The 17500-nt window shown below is 44.5% G+C and overlaps 1 protein-coding gene across 1 annotated transcript in view; it reads right to left on the bottom strand.

Moving 5' to 3' along the window:
• LOC134448095 (mucin-19-like) overlaps positions 1-17500 on the bottom strand; it is a 27551-nt gene that overhangs the window by 5440 nt on the left and 4611 nt on the right. Inside the window, exons 4-6 of the mRNA XM_063197855.1 lie at positions 15901-16132; positions 13137-14039; positions 509-3755 (exon numbers count right to left, since the gene is read on the bottom strand). Of these exons, the coding sequence (XP_063053925.1) occupies positions 509-3755; positions 13137-14039; positions 15901-16132 (4382 nt within the window). The remainder of the gene's footprint in view (positions 1-508; positions 3756-13136; positions 14040-15900; positions 16133-17500) is intronic.

Here is a 17500-nt window from a genome sequence, read left to right as displayed (position 1 = left end):
TAGTTCACATGCAGCCCTATTGAGGTTTAAAAAAACTGGAAGACTTCTCATGGTATTGTGTTGTAGGACCAAAAGTCAACAGCTGTGTTGCTGTGCTGCTCCAACTTCCATATGGATGCATGAATTAATGAATGAATACATGAATGAATGAATGAATGAATGAATGAATGAATGAATGAATGAATGAATGAATGAATGAATGAATGAATGAATGAATGAATGAATGAATGTAGATAGATAGATAGATAGATAGATAGATAGATAGATAGATAGATAGATAGATAGATAGATAGATAGATAGATAGATAGATAGATAGATAGATAGATAGATAGATAGATAGATAGATGTAGGGAGAGAGAGAGAGAGAGAGAGAGAGAGAGAGAGAGAGAGAGAGAGAGAGAGAGAGAGAGAGAGAGAGAGAGAGAGAGAGAGAGAGAGAGAGAGAGAGAGAGACATAACCAACTAGCAATTACAGCAGTGATCTGACTCTCAAATAATATGACTCACCTGCTTTGCCTTGAGGAGAGAAGGCCCCCTTTCCCCATTCAGTCTGCTGCTGCTGGCTCTGTTGTTCTGTGCTCCCTAAGGAGGACCCATAGGGCTTATCATCGCAGGCAAACACATGGCATTCCCCATGGCCCACCTGCAGGACCGACTGCAGAGGCGGACATTGGATCAGAGGCTCTCCCGGCTTCTCCAACGGACGCGTTCTTCTCGTCTTGACCTTTGAACCTGTGGGGCGAGTTCCAATTCCGATTCCGATTCCGCCCGCTGGAACTTCCTGCCTGTCTCGTTGATTACTTTTGCCGTCCCAAATGCCTTTAAGCTCCTCCTCCTCCTGCTCAAACTCCCAGCGTCCTGGCTGAATGGGTTCCATAGGCTGATGGCTGTTTGTTGTTTTAGAACCAGGACTAGAGCTAGATGTTGCCATGGACGCGGGAGAATCGGAACATATGACGCAATTGGATTCAGCACAGACTATGATTCGATTGGTCTTCTGGGTCGCCAAGTGTTCGGCGATATTCACAATGCTTTTCGGCAAAGTGAAAGTCAGTTCCTTTGGCCTGTGGTAAATGTGCCCGTTAAGGTCTTTGATTTTGGTGTGAACACTTAGGCACTGGTGGCGTGGATGTGTCTGACAATTAGCAGAACTAGAGGGGTTTGGTGGATGGGTTGCGAAATGGGGTAACTTCACTGGTACCTGAACAGAAAATGTTGTTTTATTCGCAACACCCTCTTCTTCATCACCTTTAGCCATCTCTCTCACTGTTTGAACAACATCTTCACTCTTACCCACAGAGGACGAAGTGGTAATGGTGATGGTCGATTGGACAGTGTCTTGGTCTGTGGGCTTGGGAATGCAGACATTGTATGAGCTACCTGTTGTGTTACTATTGGTGGCACTAACACAATCACTGTCAGTGGACTGTGGATTTTCGGTGACTGCATCTGATGGTGTATTGACAACGTCGCAAGCAATCTTAGATGTATTCGAAGGTTCAAGGATCATGTTTGGTGCCTTATTGGTGTTACTAACACTAGCAGGCTGAGAAGGTTCAGGGACTATGACTGATGCATTATGGGTAGTGACATCGTCAGCATTAGATGACTGTAAAACTTCAGAAGCCATTTCTGATGTCTTAACGGTACTAGGCTCATCCGTTTTTGAGCACTGTGAATGTACAGCAAGTGTGTCTGATGCCTTATTATGGCTAATGAGCCTCATGGAGGACTGTGAGGGTTTAGAGACGGTGTCTCCTGACGGTGTTTTGCCAGCAATGACGGTCTCACTCATCGCGAAGGACTGTGAAGTTTTAGAGATCAGAGAGTCAGACGCCTGTACTTCCTCCTCCACCACGGGGCTGAGGAGGAACTGCTTCTGTTTGGACAACAGGGGTACGTGTGGTGGGTCTTGTTGGGTGGCGGTGGTGGTGGTGGTGGACAAGGATGTGGGTCGTGAAGGTTGTTGTTGTTGCGGTGAAGTTTGGATATTTTTAGCAGCAGTACAGGTACCACCAGCCCTCAGGTGTGGTGGGTCTTGATGGGTGGTGGTGGTGGTGGCGGTGGTGGTGGTGGACAAGGATGTTGGTCGTGAAGGTTGTTGTTGTTGCGGTGATGTCTGGACATTTTTAGCAGCACCACCAGCCTTCAAGCAACCATCACTTGGGCGATCGGTGATATTAACAACAGGGGGAGAGGTAAGCTGCTTCTGTTTGGACAACAGGGGTACGTGTGGTGGGTCTTGTTGGGTGGCGGTGGTGGTGGTGGACAAGGATGTGGGTCGTGGAGGTTGTTGTTGCGGTGATGTCTGGATATTTTTAGCAGTACAACCACCTTCAGCCTTCAGGCAACCATCAGTCAATGCTTGTTGGCGATCGGTGATATGAACAACAGGGGGAGAGGTAAGCTGGCCCAGATCGTTGGGCAAGGTAAGTGTTATGGGTTGAGGAGACTGCTGAGAAATCTGGCTGGCGTTAGCGATACCGACATCCTTTTCACTAATCTCACTAGTCTGCATCGGGGGATCAGTGACGTTAACATTGAGTGAAGACGGAGGACACCCCGGGGTGTTGGGCAAGGTAAAGGTCATGGGTCGAGGTGGCTGTAGTTGGGGTGACGTCTGGGCATTTTTAGACATTCCACCCATTTTTAGCTGCCCTTCATTCTCTTGTTTTGGGTGATCGGCGATATGGAGTGTCGACGAAGAAGGGGGACACCCAACAACGTTAGGCAAGCTAAAGGCCGTGGTTTGCGAAGGCTGCTGTTGTTGCTGCTGTTGTGAAATCTGGGCGTTACTGACGACAACGGCAGTCTTTGTTTCTACCTCGCTTGTCTGTTTTGAAGGATCAGTCACATTAATAACAGGCAAAGAGGAAGGGAGGCATCCCAGGTTTTTGGGGAGGTTGAAGCTAAGGGTGGAGCCCATGGACAGATAGCAGCACTGGTTCTTGAATGGACCACCACTTGTGCCCTCTAGTGGTGATTGCTGGGAAAGCACATGCACATGCTCCCTCCCTAGTGCACATGTAGCATCAGACACAACACCAGTAGTGGTCCTCCCACACGGAACAGAAGAGGAAGAGCTCAGAAGGAGAGGGTTTGGTTTCACGTACACTTTCAGTTCGCTGTTGTTGATGTTATTGTTGTTGTTGATGGTGGATGGCAATGGACTCCTCCGCTTTCTGCGGCCTAGTGGCCACGTATTCATGAAACAGCTGACGCCACTCAGTCCACTTGAAGGATCGGCATGAGTAGTAGAGGCTGAGACGGTAGATGTTGTTGTTGCTGTTGTGGCTTTGCTCGAGTCATCCAGTGCTGGCAAAGAGCCTCTCCGCTGACTGGCTTTCCCCGATGATGGGGGCGTGATCTTCTCGCCCAAGCACGAAGGCACGGTGGCCATTTTCTGTAAGGTCGGGATAAAGACGGAGCTGACCGCAGATGCAGGCCCACAGGGAGCGGACGGCGAGTTTGGAGCGGACGAAGACGATGAGGATGACGATGAGGAGGAGGAAGAGGAGGGTGACGATGAGGAAGATGATGACGAAGAAGAAGAGCAGCAGAAGGAGGAGGAGGAGAGTATCCGTGTTGACGTTAATGCCAGATGTTCTTTCCTCTTCCCCTCCTCCTGCCCCTTGGTTTTGGATGGCGTGATGTCTACGTTTGTCTTCTGGGTTCCTGACGGTTGGTTGACGTCTTCTTCACCAGTCTTCTCGGCTGTCTTGTTGCCGTCATTCACGTGCAGGAAAGTGCTGACCTGCAGAGGAAAGAGACGAGACGCATGAATAAAGACAATAATTATGTTCGACACATGGGGGGAAATCCTGGAGCTGACACAGGCCCTCTTCAGCCAACACAACATGCATTAGAGGTGGGTCTGTCACAATAACAATACAAGAGGAGAAGAAGGAGAGGACGAAGAATAAGAAGAAGAACAACAAGAAGAAGAAGAACAACAAGAAGAACAAGAACAAGAACAAGGAGAAGAACAAGAAGAGGAAGAAGAAGAAGAAGAAGAAGAAGAACAACAACAAGATGCAGAAGAAGAAGAAGAAGAACAACAAGATGCAGAAGAAGAAGAAGAAGAAGAAGAAGAACAACAACAAGAAAAAGAAGAGGAAGAAGAAGAAGAAGAAGAAGAAGAACAACAACAAGATGCAGAAGAAGAAGAAGAACAACAACAACAACAAGAAGAAGAAGCAGAAGAAGAAGAGGGCAAAGAAGAAGAAGAAGAAGAACAACAACAACAACAACAACAACAAGACGAACAAGAACAAGATGAGGAAGAAGAAGAGAGCAAAGAAGAAGAAGAACAAGAAGAAGAATAAGAAGAAGGAGAAGAAGAAGAGGGCAAAGAAGAAGAAGAAGAACAAGAAAAAGAGGGCAAAGAAGAAGAAGAAGAAGAAGGAGAAGAAGAAGAAGAACAAGAACAAGAAGAAGAAGAAGAAGAAGAAGAAGAAGTCAGCAGAAATAAAATAGGAGAAAACGAAGTGTGTGCAATAATAAAAATAATGTTGAAGAGTCTCCTCAGCCAGACACTAAATTCTCCAGGCGTTATGAAACTCATATGGTGCTTGGAGGTTCCCAGCTGCAAGTGGCCATGACCAGTGGTTATCAGGGCCTCTAACGGCTTTGGCCAGGCCCCAGGACAAAGTCATGTAAAAGGACCCCCCCCCTCCCAACACATACAATGTTATGGGGCCCCAATTCTATATCCCTCCTCTCCCTGTTCCCAGCTGCAGCGACCATAGTCGCTGATGATCAGGGCGCCTGACAGTTTTGGACGGGCCCGGGGCCCGGGGCCAGTTTTGGAGCCCCCCTCTCCAGGGGCACGGGACAACTGACTGCTTTGACCACAACCCCTGTCGGCTTCCCTCCCTGATGGTGATGACCACGAATGTGACTAACACAATCGCACGCCGACGGCCGTAAATCGTATGGACGCCGGGGACACATCCAAGGTCCTTCACAGTAAATAACTGGGATAATTGTACTTCAGGCCTCTTCTCTGCCATACACCTGTATTACCACCTACAAACAGACACACACACACACATTCTCTCTCTCTCTCTCTCTCTCTCTCTCTCTCTCTCTCTCTCTCTCTCTCTCTCTCTCTCTCTCTCTCTCTTTCTCTCTCTCACACACACACACACACACACACACACACACACACACACACACACACACACACATACATACTCACACACACACACACACACACACACACACACACACACACACACACACACACACTTAGACACGCGTGCACACACACACACGCACACACACACTTACACACGCAATACACACACCAACGCACGCGCACACACACACACACACACACACACACACACACACACACACACACACACACACACACACACACACACACACACACACACACACACACAGACACATCTTCCCCGTCCCTAAAAACCTACTGGGATCCGTTTCAAAGCGTGAGGCGTCATGGAGACTCCACGGAAACTCGATTATGAGGTCATCGCTTTACCATGGAAACTCGATTATGAGGTCATCGCTTCACCACGCCAGTGTGTGGAGTCAAGAGCAGAGAGGAGAGGGAGGGAAGGAATGGAGGGCGGTACGGCAAGGACAAGCTTAACTCTGCACCGTAAATTGTGTTGCTTTAATCCAACTCTTGTGGGGGTAGGCCCACATACACTCTAGAATAGAGTTAAAATGGAAGTGTTGAAAGAACACAGTCAGCAGCAAATGACTCAGGACTGAGCCGGCGCAGCTTTGTTGAGACATCAACGCTGTGAAATTACGATCACAGAGTAGTTAGGCTGCGTCCCGTTTCTCCCCACACACACTTCACTCACACTTCACACTGCAAAACCAAACAAATCAAAAACTTGTAACATTGTATACTGTTTTTAATTCCATTGCTTAATTCTGAAGTAGCCTTTTACGTAGTGCTTAGCGCAGCATGCCTCACCAGCGATCATACTCACTGTTTGAAAAAAATCCCAACTACATCGTAACAACATCGCTATGACATGATCGAATGTTCGGTACCAGATTATGACTTGGTCGTTACCATTTTGGGTAACAACAAGCATGTAGTGGGGACTCTTTATGAAAGGGTCAACATAGCAAAACTGACTGTGCACGGATGCTTGCAGGAAAAGCTTAACTGTGCACCCTGAACACAGCGTTATAAATTTGCTGCATTACTAAAGGCCCTCTGTTATGTCATAGTAGAGTAATACTATGATAATTAATCTTTCAATGACTATTCAACGTGACACTGGTGGTACAGCGCGCTTCATGGGGCTACTGTACAGAGAGACAAGAAGAGTGTTACATTTTGAGTGTTGAGTGTTCAACACTACACAATTCAGCACATTTTTTGCAGCATTAAAGGGGTATGCCACTATTTTGGGACTTAATACCGTTAAATCGTTTGCCTGAGTTTATAAAGGTGGTAAAGTGACTTATTTTTCATGTAAGCCGTTGTCTTGCTTGAAGACAATTTAAAAGAGGGAGCATGTCGCTAAGCAAGTGAAGGTCAATGGATCCGTGTAGCATGCTACATGCTACAGTGATGCATTGACTTTCACTAGCTTAGCTACATACTCCCTCTTTTAACTTGTCTTAAAGCAAGACAACGCTTAAAATGAAAAATAAGACACTTTACCACCTTTATAAACCCAGGCCAACAATTTTAACTGTATTAAGCCCCAAAATAGTGGCATACCCCTTTAATGTAACTCTTTCTATAGAGTGTATTCTCTCTCTTTCCTGCTAGTCTCATTCTCCTTCTATGTGTTGAATTAACACCGGATTATGTACTGTGCAAGGGATGTGTGCAGGGCAAGCTTAACTCTGCACACTTAAGGGCTGACATCTGGGTTTCAGGGTGTACTTTAATGACTCTGGTGTGAGGTTTACTAGGAATGATGACCAGAACTTTCTTTTTTTTCTGGTTTCCATAAAGTGACGTACGTCTGTGTGTGTGTGTGTGTGTGTGTGTGTGTGTGTGTGTGTGTGTGTGTGTGTGTGTGTGTGTGTGTGTGTGTGTGTGTGTGTGTGTGTGTGTGTGTGTGTGTGTGTGTGTGTGTGCATGTGTGCACATGTGTGCACATGTGTGCGTGTGTGTGTGTGTGCATGTGTCTAAGTGTGTGTGTGCGTGTGTGTGTGAGTGTGTGTGTGTGTGTGTGTGTGTGTGTGTGTGTGTGTGTGTGTGTGTGTGTGTGTGTGTGTGTGTGTGTGTGTGTGTGTGTGTGTGTGTGTGTGTGTGTGTGCGTATGTGTGTGTGTGTGTGTGTGCATGTGTGCAAGTGTGTGCGTGCGTGTGTGTGTGTGTGCGTGTGTGTGCGTGTCTAAGTGTGTGTGCGTGTCTAAGTGTGTCTGCGTGTGTGTGGGAGAGATGGAAGATGTGTTCTGAGTGCGTGAGTGAGTAGTGAGGTAGGGTAGGGTGACTCCAGCATGTCTGCACCGCACCGCACTGGCCTCCAGGATTTCTCCCACTCCGGCTCCAAGATCTCTACACTGGCTCCAAATCATTGCAATTCCAGAGGAGTAAAGACTAAAGAATAACTTCACTGTGACTCACGCGGTGCCTCACCAGAGACTGGTTGTCAGGGCTGGACTGGTCATCTGGCATAGCAGACTTTTTTTCTTTTCCATTTCTGTAAAAAAAGAAGACAATCCGCACACTTCAGGTCTATTTTTGTGCAAAGAAGCTTTACTTGACTTGCAAGCTTGTCAAGTAAAGCTTCTTTGCACAAAAATAGACCTGAAGTGTGCGGATTGTCTTCTTTTTATACAGAAATTTCTACTGAATCCTGCACCTTCTAAACAGATGAGCGGTGGCCAATCACAATTTGAGTTATCATTCTTTTCCATTTCTGAAAATAGGGGCCCACAAGGGTGCAGGGCCCACCGGTGACCGCTAATTAGAAGGACAAAAAAAAGGTGCCCGGGCCCTATTTCTCCCCCAGTCTAGCTCTGGCGGTTGTGCTTTTGGACTCTTCTCTTTGGCGCTTCTCTGGTTTGACTGGTAGGGCCTGCTATGTACATACATGTATGCTGTATTTACGTAGGCCATAGGTGTGTAGACCATCTGAGGCACGCTGTTATAGTCATCAAATGTTAACTACCATAGTACTACTCTACTATGACATAAGACAGGGCCTTTAGTAATGCACTACAACTCGGCCATTGCCATTCTGGTAACAACAAATTTATAACACTGTGATATAACGGGTTAATCAAATTATTTCCAGAGAATTCCAATTCCAGAGAAATGAAGACAAAAAATAACTTCTCTCTGACTCACTTTTAGCTGGAGGCATTACTTGCAAGCAGTTCTGCTTTTCTCTGATTTGACTGGTAGAGCCTGCTGCTATGTATATTGTATTTACAATATGTAGGCCATTGGTGTGTAGACCATTATCATGCTTTTAACATGTATGTTTCCATGTAAAGAGGCACTGACAAAAATAACTTCTCTCTGACTCACTTTTAGCTGGAGGCATTACTTTCAAGCAGTTCTACCAAAGAAGATGGATCTAAGAAGAAGCGTCATTTTGTTTCTTTTCCGGTATCCACTTTATGTCGGGTGAACGCCCCTTTAGGAGACCTTCGGTTAGGAGACCTTCGGAGTCCTGAGGTTTAGAATCAATGAAGTCCCCTTAGCGCTGTAGATGGCGGTAGCGCACGTCTTGCGCAAACACCTCAAAAAGAGAAGAAGAAGTAGGGGACAACGCCCCCTTAGGAGACCCAACTTGAGCACACGCTTTTGCATTGAGTGGGCGTGTTTTGCGTTATCTTGGTTTGATTCAGGGTCAAAGACGAAACAGGGTTTTCAGGACTCCAAAAAATAAAACTGTTCCCTGACACCGTTCTTCAACTTTTCTGGGTACATTGGAGTGTAGAGTGATTAAGTTTATTATTTTCTGTTCTGAAAATAGTAAGGAACATGCATTTTTACCCCATTTTCACCCATAAAATGTCATTCAGTGTAATACGGTGTTAAACAGTTGATAATGCAAAAAACATATAGATGACGTTAAAAAACTGAAATAAACTACTTAACATAGTAAAGGGCTATATTTAAGGTCTTCATCAAACCTAGAAATTTGTAGTAAAATGCATTTGCAAATAGTTTTTGCAGTGTTTGTAGTCTTTCACCGAGTGTATTTCACCCATTTGGCTTTAAGAAGTGTTTCCCCTGAAGAGAAAATCAGATTAAAATACACAATTATTCATTTGTTGTATGCCCCCAGATGTGTTGTGCTAAAAAAATAAGTTTCGTAAGAATTTGACTTTATTTTCACATAAAAATGTGCATTTCACTGAATGACCACAACTATTACACTGAATGATGCCTTGGCAAAAAAAGTCTATATAAACAGCTACTTTTCATTGCTATCATATTGTTACCATCATACTACAGTACTCAAAGTCCTGAATGAGTGACAACAGAAATAGGTGTTGTCAAATAATTGGTATTTTACTTAATATTGGGGCATTAAAATGTGTTTTGAAGAACTTCCAAGATCACAAGCTTAGAGGTAGGCTACCACTTAGGCCTAAAACAATAAAAAAGAAAATTTTGTCTGTTAACCTGCATATTTCGGGGATTGTGATTTAGGGTGTTCTGATAATTCATATAACTTCCAAAATCCCAGAATCTACCCAGTAATATGGTTGCTACATGGTAATAAAAAGGTTATAATGGAAATAACAATAAAAGTCATAATTTCAAGTAGTATAATCATATTATTGTATCTTACGAGTAATATTGCAACTTATATTGCCGTTTTGATTCTTAATATACAACCATGAACTGATTACACTGAATGAAATGGCCCTTACACTGCATGTCACTGAATGACATCTCTTACACTGAAGGACGACCAAATACTTTTCACCTTATTTTTACCTTTTTACAAGCACACAGTTAGTCACCTACATGAAACAATGACTTTGACCCACAATGTCTACTATGTCTATTTAGAAAATATGCTTGTTTGGATGAATATCTTAGTATAAAAGTATTTTTTGACATTTCACTGAATGACATCTGTTTTTGTGGACGCTGTTATCACAAGATAAAAATACATAATTTTTGACTATTGAAGAACAAGACTCTCCCTTTGCATCATCACTTAAGGGGTCCCTCGGGGTCCTTTTGATGATGTCACATATTGTGTGTGACTATCACTTTTTATTATGATTTAAAAGCATCATGTTGATCTTATTACACTGAATGATATCTAAGGAATTGAAAATCCGGACAAAAGTCCCCAGATGATTTGAATATCAAAACAAAATGGTAATGAAACGTGTTTTTAATACAATAACAAGAACACTTCTAGAATTATGCCCAGAGTGTGAAAAAATAATTTTGTTTGTCATTTTGCATAATTATTCAAGCATGTATTGATGATTTTTAAGTTCGGACCATTACACTGAATGACATTTTTGCACTTTATGAGATTATTTCACACATACATTGACAATTATTTTTCTTTAAATGTTACTGAAATGAGAAACCAGACTATGCTGTTTATCAGCATAACATTCAAAATTCATTAATTTACTTTTTTGATAGTTAAATGAGTGCGGAACAAAAAAAATGCACGTCTCGTCTTTGACCCTTCAGTATTTTTGGTTCTACTTTTCTCTGATTTGACTGGTAGGGCCTGCTATGTATACTATATTTACGATATGTAGGCCATCGGCGTGTAGACCATTATCATGCTTTTAACATGCATGTTTCCATGTAAAGAGGCACTGACAAAAATAACTTGACTCTGACTCACTTTTAGCTGGAGGCTTTACTTGCCAGCTTTTCTCTGGTTTGATTGGTAGGGTCTGCACTGTATTTATGTGGGTCGTAGGTATTAAGACCATGAGTGGCATTTAATATGCATGTTTCCATGTAAACAAGGCACTGTTTTTAATCAAATTATTGCAATTCAGGGAAATTAAAGAAATAAAACTACCATTTATTATGACTTACACATCACTTTAAGTCTGTGGTTGATTTACCGCTAATATAAACCTTGTCCCTAAACGTCTCCTTGTGAAACAGTTGCTTCCGTCTTCAACACTTTGTCTGCTGATTTTACCCAGAATGCAAGCCCTTTTTCTGACTTTAAGGAACGGTCCACTTCTTTTTTCGAGTTTAACATATTTGCAGTATTTCAAAGTATTACACATAAATGTGCATATAATTTTCCTCTCAGTCTGTTCATTGCTTAGATTACCATTATTAGAATAGTTTAGTACAATCAGTGGAAGTAAATGGTAGCATCAAGCCAAAAGTGATCACTGGACAGAGTTAAAAAGCCATTTTGCACCCTGTTGAATTTTACATTCATTTTAAAGTGCTTTTTTTGATGTTTTATTTGATACCACTTCCATTGCTACATTAAATATGACTATGCTGTCAAATTAGGCATTGCAAACACAGAGGGAAAATATCTTTGCTTTCGTTATTACATTTTACCAGGATTTAACTACAGATAAGGAATTTCCTGAAATAAAATGGACTTTTCCTATAAGTTTACAGGCTGTTTTAAAACCTGTGATAAAGATGTACCTGAGCAGAGCACAACAATATCTCCTCATTTTATTGTTCCTTTCAGACAGACGGAGGCTTACACAAGAGTCCTTATGTTTCTCTTTGGGTTGCTTTGAATATGTGTACTCAGCACTGTTTTGCATTTCAGGAGAATTAAAGAAATAAAACTAGATTTTTATATGACTAATTTCAGTGTAAAGCTCTAAATGTGAAACCACTGCCTTTGTCCTAAAGACTTCTGTCTGATTTTTCTGCTCAGACCTAATCATAAGCACCCCAACGCCCCCCTGACCACATCATAAGCCTGCCAACGCACCCCATAGTCTTAAAAATAAAAAAAATAGGCTAATGCCCCCAAATGCCAACTGAGCACCCGACCTCTCAGCTCCCTAACGCCGCGGGGGCTGTAGAGCCCCGGTGAAGAAACAGCAGTGTAGTAGACCACGAGCAAGTTAGGTTACGCATAAGCCTAGTATACATTATGAGTCACTGTGCTGCATAATGCCGTGTACAGATCAGGAGCGAACGGAGCGACAGAAGTCATTATTTCTCTAGCGACCTGCGCTACCAAAGCAAATTTGCTAGGAGCGAAGCTTCTTGCTCGACCAGAGCGAATTTTGACGATTAAACGAAATCTAATCGCAGGCGAATTCGCTCTGACGCTGCTCGGCGAAAACCGAACGTTCGAACCGAAATCGGAACGTTCATATCTCCGAATGTCCCAGGCTGTCAAGCCAGAGCCGTTATGTGATTAGCTGAATCAAACATGTCAATGCTGCGTCTGCAGCGAATACAGCGAATTCAAGGCAAAACTTCTTCTGCTACCCACGCTACCAGGCAGCGTAGTTCGCTCTTGGTCTGGACACGGCATAAGTTTCCATTTAAACAACAACAGTTCGTTGTCTTAGTCACCAAACAGGTATGACGACGAGTTCATGTCAGTTGAGCAAGTCAGCTGCATGTACACTACGTATACGTACGCATATTCTTCGCCCTTTGAAGACAAATATCGGATACAAAACATATGTCATGAGAAAAGGAAAAATGCAGTTTGCACAACTGTCAATTAAGCATGTTGTATTCTTTAAGGAAAGGATCCTACCCCAATCAAATGTGATAACTTGTGACAGTGTGTGTCCTTGTCCAACACATACAGGGTTTTTTTTTTTTAACTTCCTATTTGGTGATTGGGCCTGATTGCCAGGTGGCTCCAAGAGGGATGCCTTATTCTCTGCTTACCCATGGACGAGTTCTCGACTGGCTGAACCCAAAACACATAATTTCGCTCTTCTCGTTATTTCTTACAAATAAATCTGAAAATCAAGCTCATACAGCCTTCTGATTGGGTGATGGAGCCTGACTGACAGGTGTCTCCAACAATGAAGCCTAACTCTGTGCATGCCCTTTGGCAACTCCTCTCTGGCAGGCACCTCAATGGTCTTTCCCCAAAACCCAATTTTATGATTATTTTTTTATGACTAATAACCAATCAAATGTATCTAATAAAAAAACCCAATCAAACGCATACAGTCTTCTGATTGGGCCTGATTGACAAGCAAGTCCACCAATGGCCTCTTACCCTGTGCGTGCCCTCGGGTGACGCCTCCTCAGTAATGGCCGGCTTCTGCACCTGGCTGATGCGACGTTCCTCTTCGTCGAAGCTCAGGATCAGGCAGAAGCTGTTACCCAGAGTCCCTTGTGCCTTGCCGCCTGCCGCATCGTCCGCCACCACCATGCTGGTGACATTTGACCCTGATCCACTGTTGTTGTTGTTGTTGTTGTTCACAGGAACCACGGCAACCCTGGGTGGGGCAACACTTGGGACACTGAGGCTGCTGGACACACTTCCTGTGTGCTGTTGCTGCTGTTGATGCTGCTGGGGTTCCGAACCGGCTGATTGGCTGATTGCATCCTTGCCTATCCTTGCCGGCTGAGATGACGATTGGCCAATCAGATCCATGCCTCCACTAGCATTTAGCTGAGTCGATGATTGGGCCATTGACTCTTTGGTTTTGGTGATTGGTTGAGCTTGTGATTTGTCAATTTTGTCCTTGTGGAGGATATCCATTGGGTGAGCTGGCGATTGGCTGATTGTGTCCTTGGCACTGGCACCTTGAATCAACTGAGCTGGTGATTGGTCAATTGCATTCTTGGCACCACTACTGATTGGCTGAGCTGTTGATGGTGGTGGTGCTGCAGTGTTCTCCACTGCCGTTCGCTGTGCCTCTGGGTTGCCACCAGTCATCACCTTCTTCTTGTCATTTGCCAAGTGAGCGTGGTCACGTGGTCCAGAACTTTCAGAAGTTCCAGAACTTTCCGAAGCAGCAGCAGACACAGCAGCAGCAGCAGCACTTGGTGAGTTCTTGTTCTTCCTCCTGCTCCTCTTCCTCCTGCTCCTCTGAGTCAGCTGTTCCTTCTGGGTCCTCCAGTTGTCCTGGATCCATCCCAGCATGCTCTGCAGTTCCTCAGTCCGCTCTCTGATCTGCAATGGGGAGGAGGGAGGGGGGGAGATGGGTGGTGGAAGTGAGAGAATAGGGTACAAAGATAGATACGTCTTTCAACAAAGTGATCTTGATGAAGCTTTGGGTGGGCACAGGACAAAGTCATCTGAAAGCCCCCCCCCAATCGAATTCATACACGAAAATCCAATTTTGGGACCCCTCTTTTCCTGGGCCTGGGACAACTGACCCCTTTGTCTCCCTATTATGGACTATGGAATTGTATACTGATCCAGAAGATGGCGCAGGGGGGCACTGCAGATAATGAATGTATGAATGAATGAATAATGTTTTGGAACGTGCATTGCGTCATCCCAGACAGAAACAGGTAATCAAAGGAGACACCTTGTTAAATTCAGGAAGTAGCTAGACAAGACAAGACATTGATGAAGGCACCAGCCAAAACATTTGTCTGTTTTTCTGCAGCTATATAATTAAAAAAAGAAAAAAAAAAGATTACAAAGAAAAGAAGAACTGAGTGCGATCCACTTCCTCATTCTAAGAGAATCTATTGTCTTACATTGCTAAATGTTGTCCTGTCTGTCTGTCTATCTATGCATGGTGGGACAGTGAATAGCGTCATTTCGAGTCGTCTGTATGTCTAGTAGGCTACATGTCAGGAAACTGACAACACTGCTGACTTCTACTTTGACTTTGAGAGAGCGCATTACAGCACACAAGGGTTTCAGGAACACATTTCATATCGTAAAAACTGCAAAACAGCAGAAATGTGTGACCACAGACAGCACAGCACAGCACAGGATATTTTTCATGTGCACATTCTTAAGGAATTTCGTCATTCTTTCTATCCCTCCTGAAAAACACCCTCATTACACATTAGTTTGTCTGGACAGTGGACAATATGATACTGTTGTAAAAAAAAATAAAACGTCACTTTTTCCTAGCTAGGACGGGTATTGGTTGTGACAGTTTTCTACGTGTTCTTGCCAATCGAAAGAGCCCCTAAATTTGGCCGCGTTCAAGCCACTCCATCTTGCTCTCTTGCTCCTGTCTCAGTCATTTTTGTACAAACTTGCATGTAGACACACAAACACAGACACACAAATATTTGCATACACGAACAAACACAGACATACTATACTATACACACAGGGCCACTGACATCTTTGACCAGGCACGGGACGAAATCATCTGCAAGCCCACCATTCTCAATACAATGTAATGGGGCCAATTCTGGGGCCCCAATTCTGCAAGCCACCATTCTCAATACAATGCAATGGGGCCAATTCTGGGGCCCCACTTTCCCTTGGCCCGAGACAACTAATCTGTTTGTCCGCCCATGGCCTTCACACACAACTACATGCACACTCTCACACACAGAAATCAAATACCCATTCATCATCCGAATACATACAAATAAAATACTAGACTAAACAATTACTAGCACTCAAACATCCGTTCTCGCTTTCTTTTTTCTCTCTCACTCACTCTCTGTCTCACACACACACATACAAGCACACATGCATGCAAACACGCACACACACAGGCGCGCGCACACACACACACACACACACACACACACACACACACACACACACACACACACACACACACACACACACACAGGGACGCCGACGGGGTTGGACAAACAGGTCAGTTGTCCCAGGCCCAGGGAGAGAGGGAACTGGGTCGTCATTACAGTGTATGTATTTTAGGCCCTTTTAGATGACTTTGTCCTGAGTTTGTCCACACACACACTTGCACACACACGCGCACACACGCACGCACACGCACACACACACACGCGCGTGCACACACACACACACGCGTGCACACACACACACGCGCGCGTGCACACACACACACACACGCACACACACTTACGATGTCGGCCACATGGAGGTCTTCGTCGGCCATCAGTGTTTGTCCTGCAGTGGTGAGCCGCGCCAGCTCCTCCATCTTCTGCTGTATCCGGAGGTCCAGGTCAGCCATCTTGGATGAAACGCCGCCCTCCTCTTCCTCCTCCATCTCCTCTTCTTCTCTTCCTCCACCCTTCTTATCTTTCCTCACCGTGCCACTGGAGAACATACAGGAACGAGTGTCCTCAGCCCAGGCACTGTGGAGAGAGAGAGAGAGAGAGAGAGAGAGAGAGAGAGAGAGAGAGAGAGAGAGAGAGAGAGAGAGAGAGAGAGAGAGACACACACACACACAAAGACATAGAGTGTGTTACAATATGCGACCTTGCCTCCTCCACTTGTGCTTGTCTCCTCGTACCAGGAAGTAATATGTCATGATGACATCACTGACCACAGGGGGGGAGGGTAAAGAAGTTAAGAAGAAGCAGAAGAGGGCAGGACATAGTAGTTGCAAAGGAGAGTCTATTTCATATTTTCATACCGGGGGGGCCTTGGCATGCTTATGATATGGTCAAGGGGGCGTTGGGACGCTTATGATGAGGTCAAGGGCGCATTTTTTTCAAAACTGACTTAACAGAACTTAAAGGCCAACTTCCGATAAAACTCAGTTTTACTCACTCCTATCGAAGATCGGACGGTCACCCCAAGTTAAACTCACTTGCAAGGCTCTCATAGCGGTGCGTCAACTCTCCTGGCTGTGTTTCCCGGTGTTTCCCAATTTACATAAATAATGCAGAGAAACGAGCGAATCACGAAAGCCTTTCTGTGTTTCGTCACGTCGAAAGAAGGCGTTGCCCACAAAGGTTTATATCGACCCATTTATCTAAAAACATGTCGAGTAATTTTTTTCTGCTTGTTTTCAAAACAAGCAACGTCTGGTGGCCCGAAACATAGCTTAGCTTAGCTATCAGCTGGTTGCTACTCTCAGGTACACACACAGCACAAAGCCTCATACATAAAGCCAGCTCACTCTGGTTGCTCCGTGCCTGCAGCTCGCCTAGGGGTCGCTGTCGAAAGAGCACAGCCCTGAATGGAGCCTGCACGCCTCCGTTGGCGCCCCTATAGTGCAGTACCACCCGGGGAAGTGGCGACTCTGTTTCCCATTACATTCTCTCCAAGAACTGGAGGACTGAGCCAATCAGAGACGCGTTTCTTCGAGAGCAGGAGGAGTGAGCCAATCAGAGACGCATTTCCACGAGAAACACGGAACACTCTCGTTTCTCCACAAGCCACCTTGCCAGCTTGCAAAAACGTCTTGAAACAAAGCAACCAGAACGTTTTTTAAAACAGGACCAACGCGTAACACATTCAATAACAATTGGGAACACGGCAATATTAATTAAATGACGTTGAGAGGCCATCTTTAAAGACCTTCTGTGAAGACTGTCTCTTTGAGTTTGCTGCCAGCACGAGTTCAGTGTTATGTATTTTTTTTATTATCATTTTGTACTCTTATCCATAAGGTACCTCTTTGATACCTCTTTGAAAAAATACAATAAAAAGACAATCACAAAAAAAAAATGTTGAGAACCACTGCCATAGACAGACGTCAGGCGTCCACACTGACA

This window comes from Engraulis encrasicolus, chromosome 1 (genome assembly GCF_034702125.1).
Source record: "Engraulis encrasicolus isolate BLACKSEA-1 chromosome 1, IST_EnEncr_1.0, whole genome shotgun sequence".
NCBI classification, from domain to species: Eukaryota; Metazoa; Chordata; class Actinopteri; order Clupeiformes; family Engraulidae; genus Engraulis; species Engraulis encrasicolus.
Note: the sequence above shows the minus strand (reverse complement) of the source record. Positions and strands in the feature narration are given on the sequence as shown.